Source organism: Lissotriton helveticus, chromosome 4_1 (genome assembly GCF_964261635.1).
Source record: "Lissotriton helveticus chromosome 4_1, aLisHel1.1, whole genome shotgun sequence".
In the NCBI taxonomy this organism is placed as follows: Eukaryota; Metazoa; Chordata; class Amphibia; order Caudata; family Salamandridae; genus Lissotriton; species Lissotriton helveticus.
This window is the reverse complement of record NC_136063.1, coordinates 1,438,706,794-1,438,728,062: the sequence shown is the minus strand read 5'-3', so window position 1 is coordinate 1,438,728,062 and position 21,269 is coordinate 1,438,706,794. Positions and strand designations below refer to the sequence as shown.

The window sequence follows — 21,269 nt, the reverse complement described above, 5'->3', positions numbered from 1 at the left end:
TACACCAAAGCTTGATGTGGCCAAATTAAAAGCAAATATTGAAGAATTAATAATTGGAACAATTGGCCCAGATAGTTTAAATTACTATCGGGATGATGAACTATTATTCATTTGCAAAAGTATTCAATGGAAAACGAAAAATAAATATGATCAATTAGAGGATCTAGCTGCAGAACTTGAAATCGATGTGAGTAAACAAAAGAATTTTGCAAAACATTACAGATTAGATTTCTCAGAAAGCGACATTGAGAGTTTGAACTCAATGGGAAGAATAGTTCACATTAAAGATTTAATTGTCTATATCAAAAAGCTAGGAGAACTGAACAAATGGAGAGTGAAATGGACCAAAAGGAAGGAAGATGAAAGATTAGAAAGAATGTCAAAACAATTTCCAATGAGAGAAGTTGCAGGTGGAGGATATGTTCATGTCCCATGGTCGAGACAAGACATTCTGTTATTCACAAATGATTTTCCTAAATTAAGAGAGAAACCTGTTGAGTGGTACAGGCAAGTCGATAGATTTATCAAAGTGTCAAAAGTTCTGTGGATTGATTTGGATGGATTTTTTGACATTGTTGTTCCATCTGATCTTTGGACAGAATGTAAAATATCTATTAGTTGGCCAAAAACAGAACCTGAGCGAATCAAAGAAACAGGTGCCCCAAATCCACTCGTAATGGATTTTTACGAGAAAGTAATTGTTTGGATGAAAAACAAAATTCCACCCAAAGAAGTTGATTGGGTTAAAATAGAAAGAACAGAGCAGGAAACAAAAGAATCAGTTCATTCTTTTTATGAAAGACTACTGTTAATCTTTAAACAATACAGTGGTTATGAGAAATTAGATGAGAAAGACATGAGTCATTTTATCTATAGATTTGTTTATGGACTAAAACCTGAAATTGGAGAAATGATCAGAACTAGTATTGTCGGATGGCAAGCACTATCTATTGATGATATTCTGAGAAAAGCAAAATATTGTAGCGATGAATTAGAAGTAAAACAGAAGAAGCTGAAGGAGAAAGCCATGTGGGCACAGGTAAAAGTGGCTGAGCAACAGATTGCCAGCATGGGAAATAAGAACACTAATTTTGTTCAAACTGGAAATACGAACCAGATACAAGGAAAGTTTAAAGGTAATAATTTCCAAAAGAAATTTAGCCCAAAGATAGAAGAGCTGAAACAAAGATTACCTTGTTTTAATTGTGGCGAAATTGGACATTGGAGGGACGAGTGTCCTCATCCTCCTAGAAACTTAAAGAATCCCTTATTGAATCCACAGATGCAGAATGGTGTTAACGTGCAGCAACAGCTACAGATGCAACAGGGGTTAAATGAATTTAATATTCAGCGACAGTTACAACAACAGCAACAACAACAGGTGAATAATCGTCAAGACCAGTTGCCACAACCACCTTTTCCGAATTGTGGGGGAGTTCAAAAATATAATCCAAACGTGGGATTTCAGGGATGTGAACAGGTAATAAAACCACAAAAACAGCAAAAGCAGCAAAGGGTTCAAATGCAAAATGCTTCACAACAATTTTTATTGACAGAAAGCCAAGACAGTGATTCTGATGATTATTGCTGACGGTGCCCGAGAGAGGAGGAAGAGTGTGTTGTTGGAGCCACTCTTGAGGTTGACCAGTCTGGTCCTTATGTAAACGGGAAAGTTAATGATGTAGACATCACTTTTCTAGTGGACACTGGTGCTACCCGTTCTACTGTTAGATCAGTGGAAATTGAAAACCTACCTCTCTCTGGGGATACCATCCAAGTTGTCGGAGTAAGTAATCAGCAAATTAAAACAGACTTAACTGATCCAGTACCAGTTGAAATTGGAAATTACAGAGACAAACACAGATTTGTGGTTTGTAATAGTAGTCCAGTAAATCTATTAGGCAGAGACATCTTATGTAAAATGAATTGCAGAATATATTGTTCTCCTGAAGGAGTTGAATTACAAACAATGGAGGAAGATGGTTTGTACAGAATGACAATGATGATGATGGAAGCAGAAGAAACAAAATTGTTTCCTGCATTTGAAGAAAAAGATTTACCTGAAGAGCTAAAAGAAACAGTGAAATCTGAGATATGGGATTTTACTGGGAATGAGATGGGTCTGATGAAAAACGTAGATCCTGTTAAAATTGCATTGAAGCAGGGAATAGAATTTCCAAACACTCCACAATATAAAATGAAAACAGAGACAATTGAAGGTATTACACCTGTAATTGAAAAATTAATCAAGCAAGGTGTATTGGAAGAAATGAAGAGTAGCTCTTGTAATTCACCAATTATGGGAGTTAAAAAGGCTAACGGAACATTTAGGATCGTACAAGATTTGAGAAAGGTTAATCAAATTGTTATTCCATGTTGTCCTGTGGTTCCAAATCCAGCAGTGATTCTATTTCAGATTCCATATGATGCTGAATGGTACACAGTCATTGACCTTTGCAATGCATTCTTTACTGTTCCTCTACACCCAGACAGTTATGAAATCTTTGCTTTCAGATTCCAAGGTAAGACCCTTGGATGGACAAGAATCCCTCAGGGCTATACAGAAAGTCCTTCAATCTTTAACGAACTGTTAAAAAGATCATTAGAAGATTTAGACTTACCAGGTAGGTCTACGTTAGTGCAGTATATTGATGATTTGTTAATAGCTGCTAAGACAAGAGAAAATTGTGTAGCAGACACAATAATTCTGTTAAATCGCCTTGCAGAAGAAGGACATAAAGTGTCCCCAGCAAAACTACAGTTTTGCAAACAGGAAGTGAAATATCTTGGTCACAGAATTGCAAAGGGAAAAAGACAAGTAACAATAGAGAGAATAAAAATGATTCAAGCAATGTTACCGCCAAGAACACAAAGACAGGTCAGAATGTTCCTGGGAATGGTAGGTTACTGTCGACAATGGATAAGTGGATTTTCAGTAATAGCGAAACCACTACAAAGACTGACCAAATCAGATGTAAAAGATCCAATTATTCTCAATGATGTTGAGATGGAATCTTTTGAAAACTTGAAAAAGAGCTTATGCCAAGCTCCTGCTTTGGGTATGCCAAATTATGAGAAAGATTTTGAACTGTATTGCAGTGAGAGAGAAGGATGTGCATTATCTGTGTTAATTCAGAGACATGGAAACCTAAAGAAACCTATTGCATATTTCTCTGCAGTTCTTGATCCAATTGCAAAAGCATTACCAGGTTGTTTAAAAGCAGTTGCAGCTACAAGTATCAGTCTTGAACAAAGTGAAGGAATCATTATGGGATTTCCTGTAAAAGTTTTTGTGCCTCATTCAGTTGAAATATTACTGACAAGAGGTAAGACTCAACATTTAACAAGTAGCAGATTGACAAAGTATGAGAAAATCATACTAGGAGCAGATAATGTTTCGATTTCAAGATGTTTGAATCTGAATCCTTCTACATTACTGCCTGATTCAGAAATCGTTAATGACATTGAGACAGAACATGAATGTTTAGATGTCATGGAATTCTGCACAAAACCAAGGAAAGACATCAAAGACAGACCTTTGCCTGAATCGGATTTTGTCTACTTTGTAGATGGCTCATGCTTAAGATCCGAAGGTGGTGTCTTGAAAGCTTCATACTCAGTTTGTACAGTCGAAAACATTAAAGAAGCATCATGTCTTGAAGGAGTTCGTTCAGCACAAGTGGCTGAATTGATTGCTTTAATTCGTGCATGTGAAATATCAAAAGATATAAGAGTTACCATCATTACTGATAGTCAGTATGGGTACGGAGTTGTGCATGATTATGGACAACTCTGGTCACAGAGAGGATACATGACATCAACAGGATCACCAATTAAAAATGCGGTATTCATTAGAAGATTAATTGAAGCAATACAATTGCCAAAAGAAATTGCCATAGTCAAGTGTGCAGCACACACTAGAGGGACTGATTATATTTCCAAAGGAAATGCCTTCGCAGATGAAACAGCAAAGTACTGCGCAAGGAAAAATTATTCTTACAATCGGAATAGAAGTACAGAAACTGATTCAAATTCATTAATGCTAACAACTATTGTAGAAACATGGAATGAGATTAGAGATTTACAAAACGAAGCAGATGATGAAGAAAAAGACCTATGGTTAAGATCAGATTGTAGACAACGTGATGAAGATGGAGTGTGGGTTTACAAAGATGGCAGAGTAGTTTTACCAAATTGCATGATTTCTGACATGGCCAGATTATATCATGGTCCTGCACATTTAGGAAGAGATTCCATGGTCAGACTTTTTAGAGAAACATGGTTCAATACCAAATTCAGAACAATTGCAGAATCTTTTTGTCAAAGGTGTTTATCATGCCAACAAATGAATCCAAACAGAAAATCAGTGGTGGGGACAGGAATAATTGGTCGAGAGGGTGGTCCCTTTACCAGGTTACAAATAGATTTCATTGAAATGCCCTTACACAACTGTTTGAAATATGTACTTGTAATTGTATGCTTGTTCTCAAGGTGGGTAGAGGCTTTTCCTACACGACATTGTGATTCAATTACAGTAGCAAAACTAATGCTCAGAGAAATCATCCCAAGGTACGGTTTTCCAGTCACTATTGAGAGTGATGGAGGAAGTCATTTTGATAATAAACTGTTGAAGTTAATTTGCGAAGCTATGAGCATTGAGCAGAAAATACACTGTGCATACAGACCAGAGGCATCAGGTGTAGTTGAACAAATAAATGGAACTATCAAAAACAGAATTGGAAAAATGTGTCTAGAGACAGGAGTTAAGTGGACTGATGCTCTTCCACTTGTTTTGATGTCAATAAGAAGTACACCAGATAAAAAGACAGGTTTGAGTCCTCATGAAATTTTGATGGGAAGAGTTATGAGGCAAGCTTTTGTACCTGTAGGTAAACTATTGAGCATAAATGACAGTGCAATTTTGGATTACTGTAAAAGGTTATCTGATATGGTAACTTCTGTGTCTAATCAGGTGGGAACTGAAGCACAATCAAATGACAAAGTTTTGACACATGATCTGAGACCTGGAGACTGGGTCAGAACGAAAGTACATCGGAGGAGGAATTGTCTATCTCCTAGATGGCAGAAACCTAGGCAGGTAATCTTGATCACTACTAATGCTGTAAAGTGCAGAGGATTGAAGCGCTGGATTCATCCAAGTCATACTATTCCAATACCAACTCCTGAGAATTCTGATGTTGAAAGTGATACCACAGATGACTCTGATTCTGAAGCAGAAGACAGAACAGAAGGTGAAGTAATTCCAGATTCTGAAGATCGACAAGAAAGTCGACATCTGGAAACTGTGCCAGTGAATGGAAATCTGACAAGAAAAGACTTAGAAATAATTGAAATAGATTCTGAAGGTGAAGAGAATCTGTTAAAAGGAAAGATAACTGAGGATTCGGTTGTCTATGTTGAAGACAGAGAAGCTGAACCAAAAGAAGTTTCAGACCAGGAGAGTATCGAAAGGCAGAGAACAAGCTCTGAAGTAAGGAACAAAAATCCGAAATCTGGGAAGCTAGAGGTAATCGAGGAAGAGGAGGAGATCGAATTACCGAGTACCAGTGATGGAAGACAAAGTGAAGTTCCTGAAGGAGTGAAATTGCCGTATAGAGAAGTTCCTGAGTCAATTGAAATTTCAGACTACGAAACTGAGGAAAGTGACGTGGAAGGTGGAAGTGAAAGCAGAAAGAAAAGGACTTGGAAATCTGAATCGAATAATTCTGAACCAAAGAAAAAGTACGTGAGAAAAGCAGACTACTGGCCTGGTGGAAGATTGAGAGTCAGATTGATTAAAAAGCCAATAGAACAAGTTGAAGAAATAAGTAGTCAAAAGAGTCCTGGAAAAGAGGTTGGAGTTGGAAGAAAAATAGAGGTGATATCGAGAAAAGGGAAGAGAATAATTAGACCAAACCAGAAATACAAGTCTCCTGAGTGGACTTACTTAGTAATTCCACCTGTTATAGACATATATGATAGTAGTGAAGAAGAAAACGAAATCCAAGAAATTAGTGACAATGACTGAAGTACAAATTTATTAAATTGGCATAAGGCTGAAGAAATCCTGTTAGTTGACACAAGGTCGAAGAAAACTGTCTAATAGAAGAAAACTTATGTATGACATAAGGTCGAAGAAATCTTGTTTAGGGTTATAAAAAGAAAAATATTTTAAAAGGGGGGTGTATATAAATTTTAAAATTTATTTTTATTTTTATTTTATTTTTGAGGCTAAAACTAACCTAAAAATGCCTTACATTAAGGAGAGCACTTCAAAATGCTCTGTTTTTAAAAGATGCTGTAAGATGACTCTGGTGTGTCTGCTCATTTTAGTTCTGCTCTGGTTGGTACTAGCTGTGATTATACCTTTAGAAATGAATAGAGAATTACACAAAGTTAACATAACAAGCAAAGCTCTGGTTAGCCAAACTAAACATAGTGCATCTGCAAAAGTAATTGATCATCAGCCTAACATTCATCAAGATAAATCAATAGGTGATTTTTCAAGCAATACTTTCACAAAGCTTTTGAGTGAATATGTAAAGGTAATGGATGCAAAGGATTGTTATGTATGCGTTAAGTTACCCGCTTCTGTTTCTGAGGGAGTAACATATAATATGCTTCCTCTCACTTATGCTGTTACATGTAGTGTATTAACTAGTTTATTTTATCAAACTGGTCGTTTAGAATATTACTATTCAAATTATGATGAGATTTTTGCTAATGTTAAGATTGATAATGCTTTAAATAAGCATAAGAAAGCTAAACAATTGAGAGAATATTTCCTTGTTACTAACGAACTCACTTATGAGTATGCTTACAAGAATAATCTAACATGTAAATTAAGTGCTGAAGGAAAGAAATTTCTGAATATGGTTGAGGAGAGAAGAGCAATTTATAAGAGAAATGAATTAGTCAAGCAGACTAAGTCATCATTCTGGCAAAAAGAGGATGAGAAATTGAATGGCAAAATGCTTGAAAATATTGCAATTCACATAGACAAACCTGTTAGTGGAAAGCTTTGCATTAGAAGAGATAACACACTTTTTGATAATTATTTTGTAGGTGCAAGCAACTGTGAAGATACTTATCAGATTATGGGAGGTTGGGGATTTAAAGGTGGAAAAGATCCTATCTTTCCTGGAATTTATTTTGTTTGTGGTGATAAAGCCTACTACAACCTTCCAGACCATTGGTATGGAACTTGTTATGTGGGAATTGTTTTTCCTAAAGTGTTTCATGTTGACAGAGATTCAGAAGGATTGTTTAAAATACACAATTATGTAAATAGAGCTAAAAGAGAAACTTTTACTGAAGTTCTGGGAGATATTTTCCAAGCTGTAATACCTTTTGTTGGTATAACCCTAAATGCAGGGAGAATCAGAAAATTATCCACTATAGTTGATAGATTATCAACTGACACTGCTGATGGGTTTCAATTAGTGAATGTTGAAGTTATTGCTATTAGATCCATGGTAATTCAAGATCGTCTTGCTTTAGACATACTCCTAGCAAAAGAGGGAGGAGTCTGTGGCATTTTACATGTCCAACATTGCTGTACATATATACCGGATGAAAGTAAAAATATTGAAATGTATATTAAGAATATTACACAAATGCATTCTGAAATAATTCCTTTAGAAGAAGAAGATTTTACTGGGAAACTTTCAAATAGGTTTCAAGCAATTAAAAACTGGTTTCATAATATCGGAAGTTCAATTCTTGGCAAGATTCTGGCACCTTTGATTATAATTATATTCATTTTTATTTTGACTAAAGTAGGTTGTCTGTTGCATAAAAGAAAGAAGCATTTAAGAGAAAAGAAGAGAATTTATAAACTCAGAAAAGAAGAGGAAAGGGAGATTGAGTTGCAGGAGTTACATAGAGAGCGTCATGTTAATTGTAAAGATTATGCTGAAACAGACTTTTAGGTTTACTAATACAATGAATTTGAATCGATTTCTTATAAATTAAATTTACCAAAATTTTGAGTGCTGGTGTGGTGATTTGTTAATCACCAGATGAGGGAGTTGATGGAGCGAGATAGAAAACAAAATTTTGTTTAAACTCGCAAAGTCACATTTCCATAACATGAATAAAATTATTAATGATTTGTGATATGTCGTGCTTATACAACCTAGATTAAACTTTACACGTGGGGGGACTAACATGTGTGCTCATAAACGTGCATAAATGTTGCATCTTTTTGTTAGTGCAAAATAATAAAATAATTTATTGTTTTCGTTTTTGTCATTACTAACTGCTGCATATTTAAAATAAGCATGTGCTTGTTTTGCTTTTTCTTGTCTGTGTGATGTCATTTCTACTATTCTAGGTGCATATGGGTCTCATAGAAAAACGGAGACTGGTAAATATAAACGCTGCTTTATTTGTTTGCAATGGCTAGGTAACATTTTGATTAATCGGGTGGGCTAATTATTTAGTAAACCATGGGGTGGATACAGAATATACTTTATTTCTTACATTAATACTTTTCTTGTGTTTGTTTTATACTAGAAATCATAAGTTGCCTGCTTTTGAGGCCTAGCTATTTGAGCCGCAAAATAAAAGCTGATCTGTAATTCTGCAGAAAGTCACGAGACGCCCATTCTGAATTAAAACGTTTATTGAAGCTACATTCACAAAGCAAAAACTGATGAGCTGACATCATTCTGTCGGACATGGCCAAGGTCGAAAGTGAACTTTTTGTCAGTCCTTAACTTGGCATCCGCGGAAGTTGCACCGTAAGACTATGGAAGCTGCGAGGATGACTTAAAACAAAGTTGCAATCGCAGGAAGCCTCTGGCTTCACGTGGAAGAGACAATGGTCTTTGTAAGACATGATTTTGTGGAATTTTTTAAGAATCGGGTGACATGTCACTTGTCACTCTCAGCCAATGGGACGTCGAGTATTTCTGAAAACTTTCCTTTGCTAGTTTAGTTAGCGTAGAAAGGTATAAAAAGTCATGCCCTTAGGGTTGGGCTGGCTGCTGCTTTCTGACTTTCCGATGAGGGTGATGTGCTGCTGGACTTTGCGTGGAGCACGTAAGAATCCTCAAAGAACTTTACTTTAATTTCTGTCTATTTAGCTCAGTTAGGGAAATAGGTTTTAGAAATGCTAAACTTTATATAAATTCTTTAAATTGATTCAATTGCTTAAATTGTAATTTTCTTATTTCTTACCATCATGCTTGCTTTAATGCTAATAAAATTCAATTATAAAACTTACAATTTATATACCATAATTTAGAAAATAAAATCTTACTTTTGACAAACAAGCTGGTCTTGGTTATTTAGAAGTATAGGTTACCTTTAGCTAGATCACGTCGCCTATGGTGGTCGTTTAAATGGTTGAGTTTTATTCTAATGACAATATTCTTTCTGCAAATGTATAAAATTGTATATATTGTGTAGATAATGTGTATATAGATTTATTCTGACCACCTGATTCAGTAGGCCCAAAATATATCAGGTTCATAAATGGGTCCATGTTTAGTATAGAATTTTGTTTATAGGTTATAAAGTTGGGTAGCGTAGTTTATGATATATTTTCTATAGCCCGCTGGATCATTCTCCAGGTGGAAGTTGAGGTCCCCCAGGAGGATGTAGTCAGCGGAGGGGAGGGCATGCGGGCTGAAGAAGTCGGCGATGTCCTCGCTGAATTGGGTGCGTGGTCCCGGGGGTCGGTAGATCAGGGTGCCTCTGAGGGTGGTCTTCGGGTCGGTGTGGATCTGGAAGTGCAGGTGTTCCGCGGTGTTAAGGGAGTTGTCGGTGCTGGTCGTGATCCGGATGGTGTTCCTGTGGATGATGGCGATGCCTCCTCCCGTCTGGTTGGCGGTGCGGTCCCTCCGGGTGATCTTGTAGCCCTCAGGGATGGCGATGGCGATGTCGGGCGCTGAAGAGGCGTTCATCCAGGTCTCTGTGAGGAAGGCAACGTCCGGGGCTGTGGTGTCTAGGAGGTTCCAGAGTTCGATGGCGTGTCTGGACGGAGCGGGTGTTGAGGAGGATGCACTTGAGGTGGTTGCTGCTGGTGTTCGGTTTGCCAGGTGCTGGTGTGGGGCAGGTCCGGATGCAGGTGAACTTGCAGGCGTTGCAACTGAAGGGTCCGTGGGTGTGCTTCGGGGTGGCTTGGTGGCATCCAGGGAATCTGCCGGTGTTGAGTGCGACGAGTTCTGTGGCGCTGTAGGACAGTCGGGTCGTCTTCCGTCGGCGGGGGCCAGGGGTCCTGGCACTGGGCGCGGTCCAGGCGCGGACGGGCGCAGACGGGCTTACCTTTGGCGCGCCTTCGGCGCACAATCGGCGCGCCCGCTGCGCGTCAACGCTGCGCGTTCGCACGGTCGCCATATATGGCGAAGTGCGCGGGGGGCGGAGCAGCTGGGAGGCGGGAGCGGGGAGGGTACAGAAGGCAAAAAGGGGCGGGGTAAGCGGCGGTGGCGGGAAGCGGGGAGCGGGGAGGGAAGACGGAGGGCAGTTACAGACAGAAAACAGCAAAACAGGCAGAACAGAAGTAAAGATTTAACAAAATACAACAGTTCCAACAATTAATACACCAGGGTGAGAAGCGGCGAGCACGGACCACGCCGCTCGATGGAGGGGGCGTGGTCACGCGGCGGCAGCCGGGCGGCGAGGCAGTTAGGCAAGGAGGCACACGCAGCAGCTGGTGGCCGTGCGGCGCGGGGGTGTCCTAGAACTAGGTCACACTCACCTGCGTTGCACGGTCGCCATATATGGCCAAGTGCGCGGGGGGGCGGAGCAGCTGGGAGGCGGGAGCGGGGAGGGTACAGAAGGCAAAAAGGGGCGGGGTAAGCGGCGGTGGCGGGAAGCGGGGAGCGGGGAGGGAAGACGGAGGGCAGTTACAGACAGAAAACAGCAAAACAGGCAGAACAGAAGTAAAGATTAAACAAAATACAACAGTTCCAACAATTAATACACCAGGGTGAGAAGCGGCGAGCACGGACCACGCCGCTCGATGGAGGGGGCGTGGTCACGCGGCGGCAGCCGGGCGGCGAGGCAGTTAGGCAAGGAGGCACACGCAGCAGCTGGTGGCCGTGCGGCACGGGGGTGTCCTAGAACTAGGTCACACTCACCTGCGTCGCACGGTCGCCCAAGTGCGCGGGGGGCGGAGCAGCTGGGAGGCGGGAGCGGGGAGGGTACAGAAGGCAAAAAGGGGCGGGGTAAGCGGCGGTGGCGGGAAGCGGGGAGCGGGGAGGGAAGACGGAGGGCAGTTACAGACAGAAAACAGCAAAACAGGCAGAACAGAAGTAAAGATTAAACAAAATACAACAGTTCCAACAATTAATACACCAGGGTGAGAAGCGGCGAGCACGGACCACGCCGCTCGATGGAGGGGGCGTGGTCACGCGGCGGCAGCCGGGCGGCGAGGCAGTTAGGCAAGGAGGCACCCGCAGCAGCTGGTGGCCGTGCGGCGCGGGGGTGTCCTAGAACTAGGTCACACTCACCTGCGTCGCACGGTCGCCATATATGGCCAAGTGCGCGGGGCGGAGCAGCTGGGAGGCGGGAGCGGAGAGGGTACAGAAGGCAAAAAGGGACGGGGTAAGCGGCGGTGGCGGGAAGCGGGGAGGGAAGACGGAGGGCAGTTACAGACAGAAAACAGCAAAACAGGCAGAACAGAAGTAAAGATTAAACAAAATACAACAGTTCCAAAAATTAATACACCAGGGTGAGAAGCGGCGAGCACGGACCACGCCGCTCGATGGAGGGGGCGTGGTCACGCGGCGGCAGCCGGGCGGCGAGGCAGTTAGGCAAGGAGGCACACGCAGCAGCTGGTGGCCGTGCGGCGCGGGGGTGTCCTATCTCCTAGTGATAATTCATATATTGAGGGTATAGCCTGATCCCGGTTAATGCTTACTGGAGCTCGAGTAACAAAGAGGATGGTCATTTGTTGCAGGAGGGTCGCCCATGAATAGTATGTTAAATTTGGTATTGCTAATCCTCCTCTGAGATATGGTAGAGTTAGCTTAGGTAGTGCTCTAACTTTGCCGTAATCCCAAATAAATCTCGACATAACAGAATCTAGATTTTTAATTATATCATTGTCGACCAAAAGAGGGATTGCCCGAAACAGGTATAGTATTTTTGGGAACACACTCATTTTAATGTAATTACCCCTGCCAATTATAGAAAGATGGAGATTATTAACTCTGAGAAGATCTTTCTAAACTTTCTTAATAAGCGGGTCATAATTTAGCTGGTTAATTTCATTTATTTTAGGCGAGATGTTTACACCCAGATACACCGCGTTGTTAACTCTATATTGGCTAACAAAAGATGTATTCTCGGTGCAGATAACCATCGTCTTATCCCTATTCAGGGAGTATCCTGAGTATAAACCAAAAGACCGTGTAATTTCTTCGATCTCATCAATTGCCTCTGTGGGGTTTGGTGTTAATACCGCCACGTCATCGGCATAGGCCAATACTTTGGTATTATACAAGCCTACTTTAACTGGTTCGATTACTGGTGAGGTAATAAGTTTAAGGATAAGTGGGTTAATAAAGAGAGCGAAGAGTAACGGGGAGCACGGGCAACCTTGCCGCGTGCCCCTCTGGATGTTAATAAACTCTGATTCGCTACCCCCTACCATAATTTTTGCCGTAGGGTCGACATAGAGGGCCTTAATGGATTTTATAAAGACCGGGCCAAGATTGTTAGTCGCTAACACCTCCCATAGGAACTACCATGAGACCCGGTCAAAGGCCTTCTCAGCATCCAATAGGATCATCGACATCTGGCCTCCCTCTACTCCCATGATGTCAAAAAGGGAGATGGCTCTACGAGTATGATCTATCGTACTCTTACCAGGAATAAAACCGTGCTGCCAGGGGGAAACCAGTTGTTCGACAATCCTACTGAGACGGTTGGCAAAAATCTTGGCATAAATCTTTGAGTCTGAGTTGATAAGCGAGATTGGGCGGTATGAGGAGGTTTGTTCCGGTGGTTTATCTTTTTTTGGGAAGATGGCTATATTTGTGTGTTTCCAAGACTCAGGGGGTTTGCCATGCCATTGCACACCAAGAAATAAGTCGTAGAGGAATGGGAGGATAAGATTACCAAGCAGCTTATACAGATCTAAGGGTATTCTGTCTGGTCCGGCTGCTTTTCCAGTAGCCAGTTCTGCTAGAGCTAATTCTACCTCAGAACTTGAAACCTCTTTTTCAAGGTCTTCCCTTTTTATTTCATCGATGGTTTTACCAAGATTTGTTTCTATGAGCCAGTTATTCAAAAACTCTTTAGTATTAGGTGTTCACTGTTGATCTTCATTTTGGTATAACTTCCGGTAATAATCTTGAAATGACGCTGCTATACCTTCAGAGGAGGTGTGTTTCTGTCCTCCGTATTCAATGGTTTGAATGGAATTGTGTGATTGCTTCTGGCGGGTTCTAAGGGCCAGATGTTTCCCCACATTTTCTCCGGTTTCATATATTTTATTCCGGTTTACCTGAAGAGTTTCTGCTGCTTTTTGTGATAGATCGCTATTAATCTCGGCTTTTAAAACCAAAATCTTACAGAGAGTATCTTCAGTTTGTTCCCCAAGATGGATTTGGGTAGCGTGTAAGTGCTCTAGGTTTATTAGTTCATTGTTTAACTGTGCAGCCAGCCTGTCACGGTCTTTTTTACGCGTGGCTACAAAAGAGACAGTTTCTCCCCTTAGAGCTGCTTTGTAACAATCCCAGACAACCACCCTGGACGCGCTGTATTGGTTAAGCTCAAAAAACTCTTTAGTCCATAGCCTTATGTGTGTTATATATTCTTGATTAGCAAGAAGCTTACGATCGAATGACCATTGAGGATATAATCTCTTGTAACTGGCAATATCAAATACAACAGAGAGAGCGTTATGATCTGATATCGTCTTGGGGGCTTTAGTTATTACAGCATTTAGGGCAATGTCAGCAGTTGACATTACATAAATCGATACGTACGTATTTATTGTGGGGATAGGAAAAATACGTGTATCCCGGGTCCCCTTTATTCTTCAGAGTCCAGATGTCTCTTAAATTGTGGCTGGCCATCAATTACTGCACTGCCCTAAATACCTTGGGCTTACGTCCTACGCAAGTATGCTGAACTTGTCTGTTCTGTGGATGGCCCATTGTTATATTAAAGTCCCCACATATTATGAGTGAGCCGGTCCAAGATGCCAGCTCGAGTTCTAAGTCATTAAATAGAGCAGGCTCGTCCAAGTTAGACCCGTAGATCGAGCAAATGGTAATGCCTATGTCAAGCTGTATATTAGTCCACCTGCCGCGGGGATCCGCCATTTTTCGCGTTGGTTTACCCAAATAGGCGCTCGCTAAGATGGCTACACCCAGTGTCCTAGATGTCTGTGTGGTTGAAACAAGAATGTTAAACCCAGGGATTTTTAACTGATCTATTTCACCTATTGGGATGTGGGTCTCCTGTAAGCATATAATATCCCATGAACCTTGGTGTATTGCTTGACATAGTTGTGCCCTCTTCCCCCTGTCGTTAAGACCCGCTACATTCCAGCACCCGAGTTTTAACTTCCCCATAGTCTCTTTCCAAAAATCAGACCATACCTAGTGTTATAATAGATGGTTTGTTTTCTTGGTTTCATACATTGAACCTCATTTACTGCCTCAACAATTGTGTTAATTACTGAATTAATTGTGCCCTTTGACCTGCTCATTTTTTATTCTTTCCCCCCCCCCCCCCCGTGTCCCCACCCCCCTCCCCGACAGAGCCCTCCCCCCTTACACCCAAAAAAAGGCAATTAGACTCTATAAGAGTCTGTGACGATGGATTAGCGCTGCCTGACCAGTACAAGACAAGCACACAGCCATAAGAATAAGAAAGAGAAAAATAAGGAAAAGGAACTGAAAAGAGAATAAATACAAAAACAAGTACAAAACTAATTTCATATTGCAATAATACGGAATATATGCAAGGAAGTCCATAATATCATAATGAAGCCATCAATTGAACATTATTTATACATTGATATCATACCTGCTTAAGACATTAGTGTTGTGATCATTCTAAACTACACTACCCGTCAGTGCTACCATAGATATCGATCCACATTCCAGATCTAGATTCAAAGGGATGTAGTTATGTTTATTTTATGCTCTCCAAGTACTCCTTTGCCTTAACTTCCGAAGTAAAATACTTTGTTTGCCCACCATATATAACTTTCAGTTTGACTGGATTGTTAAGATACACCATCGCTTTTTTAATCTAGAAAGGGCTTAATTAGCTGTCTAAGGTGCCATCTCCTTTCCACTGTAAAGTGGCAGAAGTCTGGGCGCACAAAATATGAGAACGATTCTCTGCTGCGGCGTTTATCAGGTGTAACTTTATCCGAGATGGCTTGCCGAAGTGAAAAGTTCCCGAAGTAAACCAAGACTGCTTGTGGATATTTCCCTGTTGTTGCTGTGGTTTTTAGTGTTAATGGAACTCTGTGGGCCCGTTGTACCTCATAGCTCCAATCCCAGCTAAAGAGTTCAGGAAGGGTGTCGCGAAAAAGCTGTATAATGTATAAGCGGCAATCCTCCCCTGCGCTCTTTTCGGGAATACCAAGGACGCGTAGGTTGTTTCGGCGTAGCCGATTTTCGCAATCCTCGAGTTTCCATCTCACGTCCTGAAGATCAGCTTCATGAGCCTCCACTCGTTCATGAGTCGTAGCTGCCTCAGTTTCATTTAAGACTATTCGGTCTTCCATCTCATTCATACCGGACATTAAATGTACCTACGGTTTTAGTGAGCTTGCGGACAACACCTTGGACTTTTTGTAGTGCAGCCCGTGCCTTGCGCCCATCTTTAGATGTTTCTTCGCGGTGAGATGCGATAGCCTGTAGTACTATGTCCATAACTTGGGTTAGTGTGGCCCCAGACTGTTCTGTTTGATCCACTGAGACTGCTTGGGCAGGGAGAGAGACTTGTGATGTGTGGGAAGGGTGCAGATGACTTTGGCTCAGTCCATGACTTGTTGGAGTATAGTCCCATACCAAGTCATTTGCCCCGTGATGACCTCCCTTTTTCTTCTTTAATACTGTCTTCCGCCTGTCCCGTAACCCCTTGGCACGTAGGTCTAAATCACTTTCCGTGCTGATGACTGACTCCACATCATCTTCCAGTTCTTCAATCTCCCCCTCTGTGTCCCCCGACCAGCTAATGTCCTCTGAGAATGAGTAAAAGTCCGTGGGATCTGCGAGATCCTATCTGTTTCAGTCATTTCAGTCATCTCAGTTTCTGTGGCTTCAATTGCATTGCCCTGCAGATTAACCATTTTATTCACTTTATCAGTTGTATTCTCTTCGGTGAACACCTGGTGGACTTTACAGGCGGGCTGTGCAGTTGGATTATGACTCTCTCCACCGGCGTTTTCTATTAATAAGATGGGTATAGGTATGGATACGGGTACATCCATGTCCAGCCTGGTGGCACTGCCCCCATAATCACTGGTAGAAGGGATATTCGGGCCCTGTATATTATTATGAAGAGGCAGAGTAGGTATTGCAGGTAACTCTGGTGTATATGGAGTTAAGTTCAAAGTCGCACTAAGCGCTGCGCAGCCATTACCCCCAGGGGACATACCTCTTCCTGCTTGTGGCTCCAGGAGATCCGCTGCTATAAAATTTGGAATCTGCAGCCCAGTTATCGCTGAGGCCTCTTGGCTCCTTAACTGCTCGAGGGACTTCCAAGGATCCAGATGAGCCCGGACATTCAGCCGCAGATACAGGAGAGGTATCTGATGCATTTCTCTCTGCGTACTCCGCCGCAATCGCTGATGTTTCGGCCTGAAAATCCACACTCAGCAGTCCTGGGGATGCCGGGAAGGTATCCGTTATTTGTTTTGGCTGTGTATTTGGAGCTTTCTGGCTGGGGACACGTCGTAGCATTGCAATCACGGAGGGGGTAGGGGTATTGGATTTCGCCGCAGCTTTCCGGGTAGGTGTTACCTCTTCTGGCCCCACCGCCGTGCTGCTTCCCGTATTTCCAAGGCCGGCCGCTCTGCGTTTATTCATGATCTCTTGATCACGGAGAGCTTGTTTTGCAGCTCTGGTTTTCGCCGCGGCTGCAATAATGGCTGCATTCTTCGGGGCCATTGTACTGGCGAGAGTGCCGTCCTCGGTGCTTTCCGCCTGCTGCCATCAGGGCTGTACACCTGGGGGTGGGCGGATACTACTCAGCAGCCGTATCACCGTGAAGCCGATCAGGGAGGCGAGGAGTGAGAGCTGTGCTCTCAAAGCCGGATTTTCTCCTGCGTTACCCGCGCCGCCTGCCTGTTTCTCTGTCCATGCTGCCGCCGACATTCTCTCCCTTTAGTTCTCCCCCAACATTCTGCTTAACGCCGACCGGAGGATCAAGGAGCACAGAGCAGGTAATTACGCTGTGGAGGAGTCGTGTTCAAGCGGCAATAACATTATAGTATGTTCGTAGCATTTCTCTTATCAGTCCATCAGCGTGCTCATCGGGACTGGTCAGGAGCTGCTAACAGCGATCTAGCAGGTCGCCGCCATCTTCGCCTCCCAAAATCCGCACCCCAGTTTAGCATTAGATTCTCTCTTTAGTAATGCAACTGAACTTGATCAGACTGCAGTAGGTGTAAGAGTTTCATGGCACACTAGGGCCTTTAGAGTATATTAAATGGGTAACAGAAATGATCTTCTTACAAAAAAAATAAAAAAATACTTGGGACGGTCGGCATGTGTGTCTTATGTGTGCCAAAGGCAAAATTCAGTCATCATTTCTAGGACTCGTAGAGCAATTAGGAAGTTGAGGCAGCCCAAGTGGTGCTAGTCTGTGCAAATGTTTGGCAGTAGGCAGAACCCTTACAATTTGACACAATCCCACAAGATACTTTACAACTGAAGATCAATCTTTTAATTATTATATTCAACTTTTTAATCTATAAATAGTCCATAACGGGAGGTGGAAAGGTACAGATGGTAGATTCCAACTCAATAAAGTTCCTGGAAATAAAAATCAAGAATGTGAGTTCACTAATTGCACTCCGTGAGAAAGTTGCATAGCGGGAAATTGGTGTAGATAAGGGGATGCTATGCAGTGACGACTATTTCGTCACTTTCTTTGCATACATTAAAAATAGTTAATTCCTCATTCTTCTGCTCTTGAGAACATGGTCTATCGTTAGAATGAACCCTAGTTCACATATTGAGACAACAAAGTGGGTCAATGAGTTAGGTCGCTGCTGCTGACATCTGTGAGTAAAATGGAGGTCACATCTTCAAATCCTGGTGTGAACAGCCCTTCATTCAATCAGTTCCAGGTTGATGAATTGTGACATCATATTAAATTATAGTAACAACTTTTATAATGCTTAGGGAATATAAACGGTGGTATTAAGAGCTATATAAAACATGTTAATATTATTATTAGAAACCTCTATGGTATGTTGAAATTGACATGATCAATTAAAATGCTAAGAATTGCTGGCACAATTACTCTTGTCTGTCTGGATTTTTAAGCTATGTGGGTGTGTGGTTTAGTGATACAAACGGAGCGGAACAGTTGACATGTTGTATGGCGGTGTTTGATTCAAATGAAGAGAAGGGTGATATAAGGGAGAAAGTACACCCTGCTGCACATTTTAAGGATATTGCAAGTTTCATAACCATATATAGGAAGTGAGGCCGAAGGTTGAGTTCCTTTATAAGGTTATAGAAGTCCGAGGTGACTTGAAATATCCTTATCATGTACCCAAAGGGGTACTTTATCCCATATAATACATGGTCGCACCATCACCTTTCCTACAAACCCCTTCAAACCTTGGTGCGTAGTGATTTGACATGAAAGAGAGAGCATGCTTGCAAACATGAAGTATAAAAAGAAAACCTCTAGAGCAAAATTAAACAGATCAACAACCTGTTAGATATTTGTGTCAAACAGATATTAGAAACAGGTCATTAAAGTGAGATTTTGTATTAAAAAATAAAAAGCTGCTGTAGCTCAGAATGTGTAGAAACATGCAGAAAGATTCTAGCTTTTCTCTATCCAAAGAGTGTAAAAACAATAATAATAATAATAATAATTCTCTCCGATTGTCATTGTAAACTATTAAGATAGGGCAGAAGAAAGAGAAGCAAAGCAAAGCTTCAATAATGCTCCGTGGCCTGAACTGCCCTTCACCTTGGCTGCTATATCTGGCAGCAGGCGGGACGTCTGTACTAGACTGTAATAAATTAGAATAGTCTTTTCTTTATTATCGGCAACAGGGTGCGTCACAAGTTGCAGATTATAAAGAAATCTGATACTGCAATGTTTATAAAGGGAGAACATAATCCCATGTATTAGGAGGTTATTCAGCGCAGTGGTCTCCTCCTGTTTTTACCACCCCTGAAGAATCCGCAAGATTAGCAGATTCTTGACCACTGAGGCTTTGACTCTGGTCGTATTAGCACTGGTAATCTCACGCATTGATTATGCTAACTCACTATATGCCGGTATCCCAGCTTACCAACTACATTGTCTACAGTTAGTGCAAAATCAGTCGGCAAGGCTGATTGCCCATCAGCCTATGCGACATCACGTCAAACCCTTTATGAAGAGCCTACACTGGCCATCGGTGGCCAAATGCTGTGCCTTCAAGCTAGGCTGTACCATCTTCAAAGCCTTAGCTGGGAATGGACTAGAATACATTTCCTCGAGGATCCAGCCTTATATCCCTTCCCGCAATCTATGCTCCTCCAACTCAAATTTTTTGATCACCCCCTCATTTAAACGTAAAAAACATGGAGGGCTTAGATTTGCGGTCCTGGCCCCGCAATTTTGGAATTCGCTCCCAATGGAAGTGAGGCTGGCAAACCCTTATGAACACTTCAGAAAAATGCTAAAGACCTTTCTGTTTTCTGTATCATATCAGTAAGCTTACTGTGCTGTAAATGCCGTCTTTTTTCCACTGACCGTAGCGACATGAAACCGCCTGTTGTACGTGCACTTTATAAGCTCTTTTAACATAACATAATCACCCAAGTGGTGTCCAGCGTAAACAGCTGGTAATAGCCCTTCCTATCATTATGCAGCCTCCCAATGCAATCAGGCCCACAATTGTGTGGGGCGGCAATTATTGAATGAACCAAAAAGAGGCTTTAGCAGTTCGTGAGAATTGATTACCCAGTTGAAAAAAGAAACCTCCAAAAGGTAGTGTTAACTGAATGTTTCACAAGGAAAGAAAAAATACAAGCAGCCATAGTATTAATAGAAGGTTCATTCAGTTCAATGCTTTATCACCCAACAGCTATAATACACAATTGCTACAGGTATATCAGCAAAAGGTTGTCTAACAGCTCCCTTTACACACGCGTATTCCTGCACTGCAGCACTTTTACTGTACAATGGAAACAAACATACCTGTACCATCTGGGCTGCTGTGTCCCCTCGGGCACCCAAAAAAACCATAGCCAGAGCAGACGAAATACTTATTGGCGAATAAAATAAATTTTTCTTCTTGTCATTTTCACTCAGTTTTTTCCAGAGGTCAAGGGCGAATGAAGTATTGGCTTCGCTAAGAGAATCCATTCTTGAGAATCTAGAACAGAAAGAGAAAACTAAATGTACAAACATATTTTTTTACTTTCCTTAGACAAAGTGAATCTAGAATTAGAAAGGATATCTAAAGAAACATGAACTATTGCATGGTGTGACCACATTCCTCTCAAGTCCAGGTTTTTAAGAAATGTAGCACGTTACATGATACCCTAAGCTGAATGAGTTATTCACATAAGTGTGCTAACCAGGGAAAAAAACAACTCTGCTTGGCACCTAAAAGAGCCATCACTGGCACAGGGGCAAGGACCTACGTTATACCAATTACTGCTGCCTTGTACTCTCGAGCCACGGGATGTCCCTTTACTTGCATCATTTGGGCCAATTACCCATTTGTCTGGTCACTATGTATTACTGTGGCGAGGGAGGCAGCTGCTCTGGATGAGAAATCCTGTGGCAGTTTGTCACCCCGATAGAGATACAATTTCTTGTGTGCAGGCAGGAATTATGCGGCAATTCCCATTTCTCATCCTTACTTCTCATTTATCATCCATTTATCATCCATTATCCCTACTTCTCATCTATCAACCATACTTCTCAGCCATCATTCACATTTTTCATCCCTACTGCTCATGAATTATCCAAAATTCTACTTCTCATGCCTATTTCTCAAAGTCCTGCGGACTGAACTTAGAAGTGTAAAGCCAACAACCATACCCTCACAATGGTCTTTTGCCTAACCACCAAGATGAAATAGTTTTAAAACCAACTGATATGTG

At 41.8% G+C, this 21,269-nt stretch overlaps 1 protein-coding gene across 9 annotated transcripts in view; it reads right to left on the bottom strand.

The window, feature by feature from the left end:
- The window catches only part of LOC144829156 (serpin B6-like), a 245,315-nt gene that overhangs the window by 187,244 nt on the left and 36,802 nt on the right, over window positions 1-21,269 (bottom strand). For all 9 annotated transcript variants that reach the window (XM_078688005.1, XM_078688010.1, XM_078688001.1 and 6 more), the window contains one exon: window positions 20,356-20,533. In XM_078688005.1, coding sequence (XP_078544131.1) covers window positions 20,356-20,523 — 168 coding nt within the window. In that variant the 5' untranslated portion in view covers window positions 20,524-20,533. The remainder of the gene's footprint in view (window positions 1-20,355; window positions 20,534-21,269) is intronic.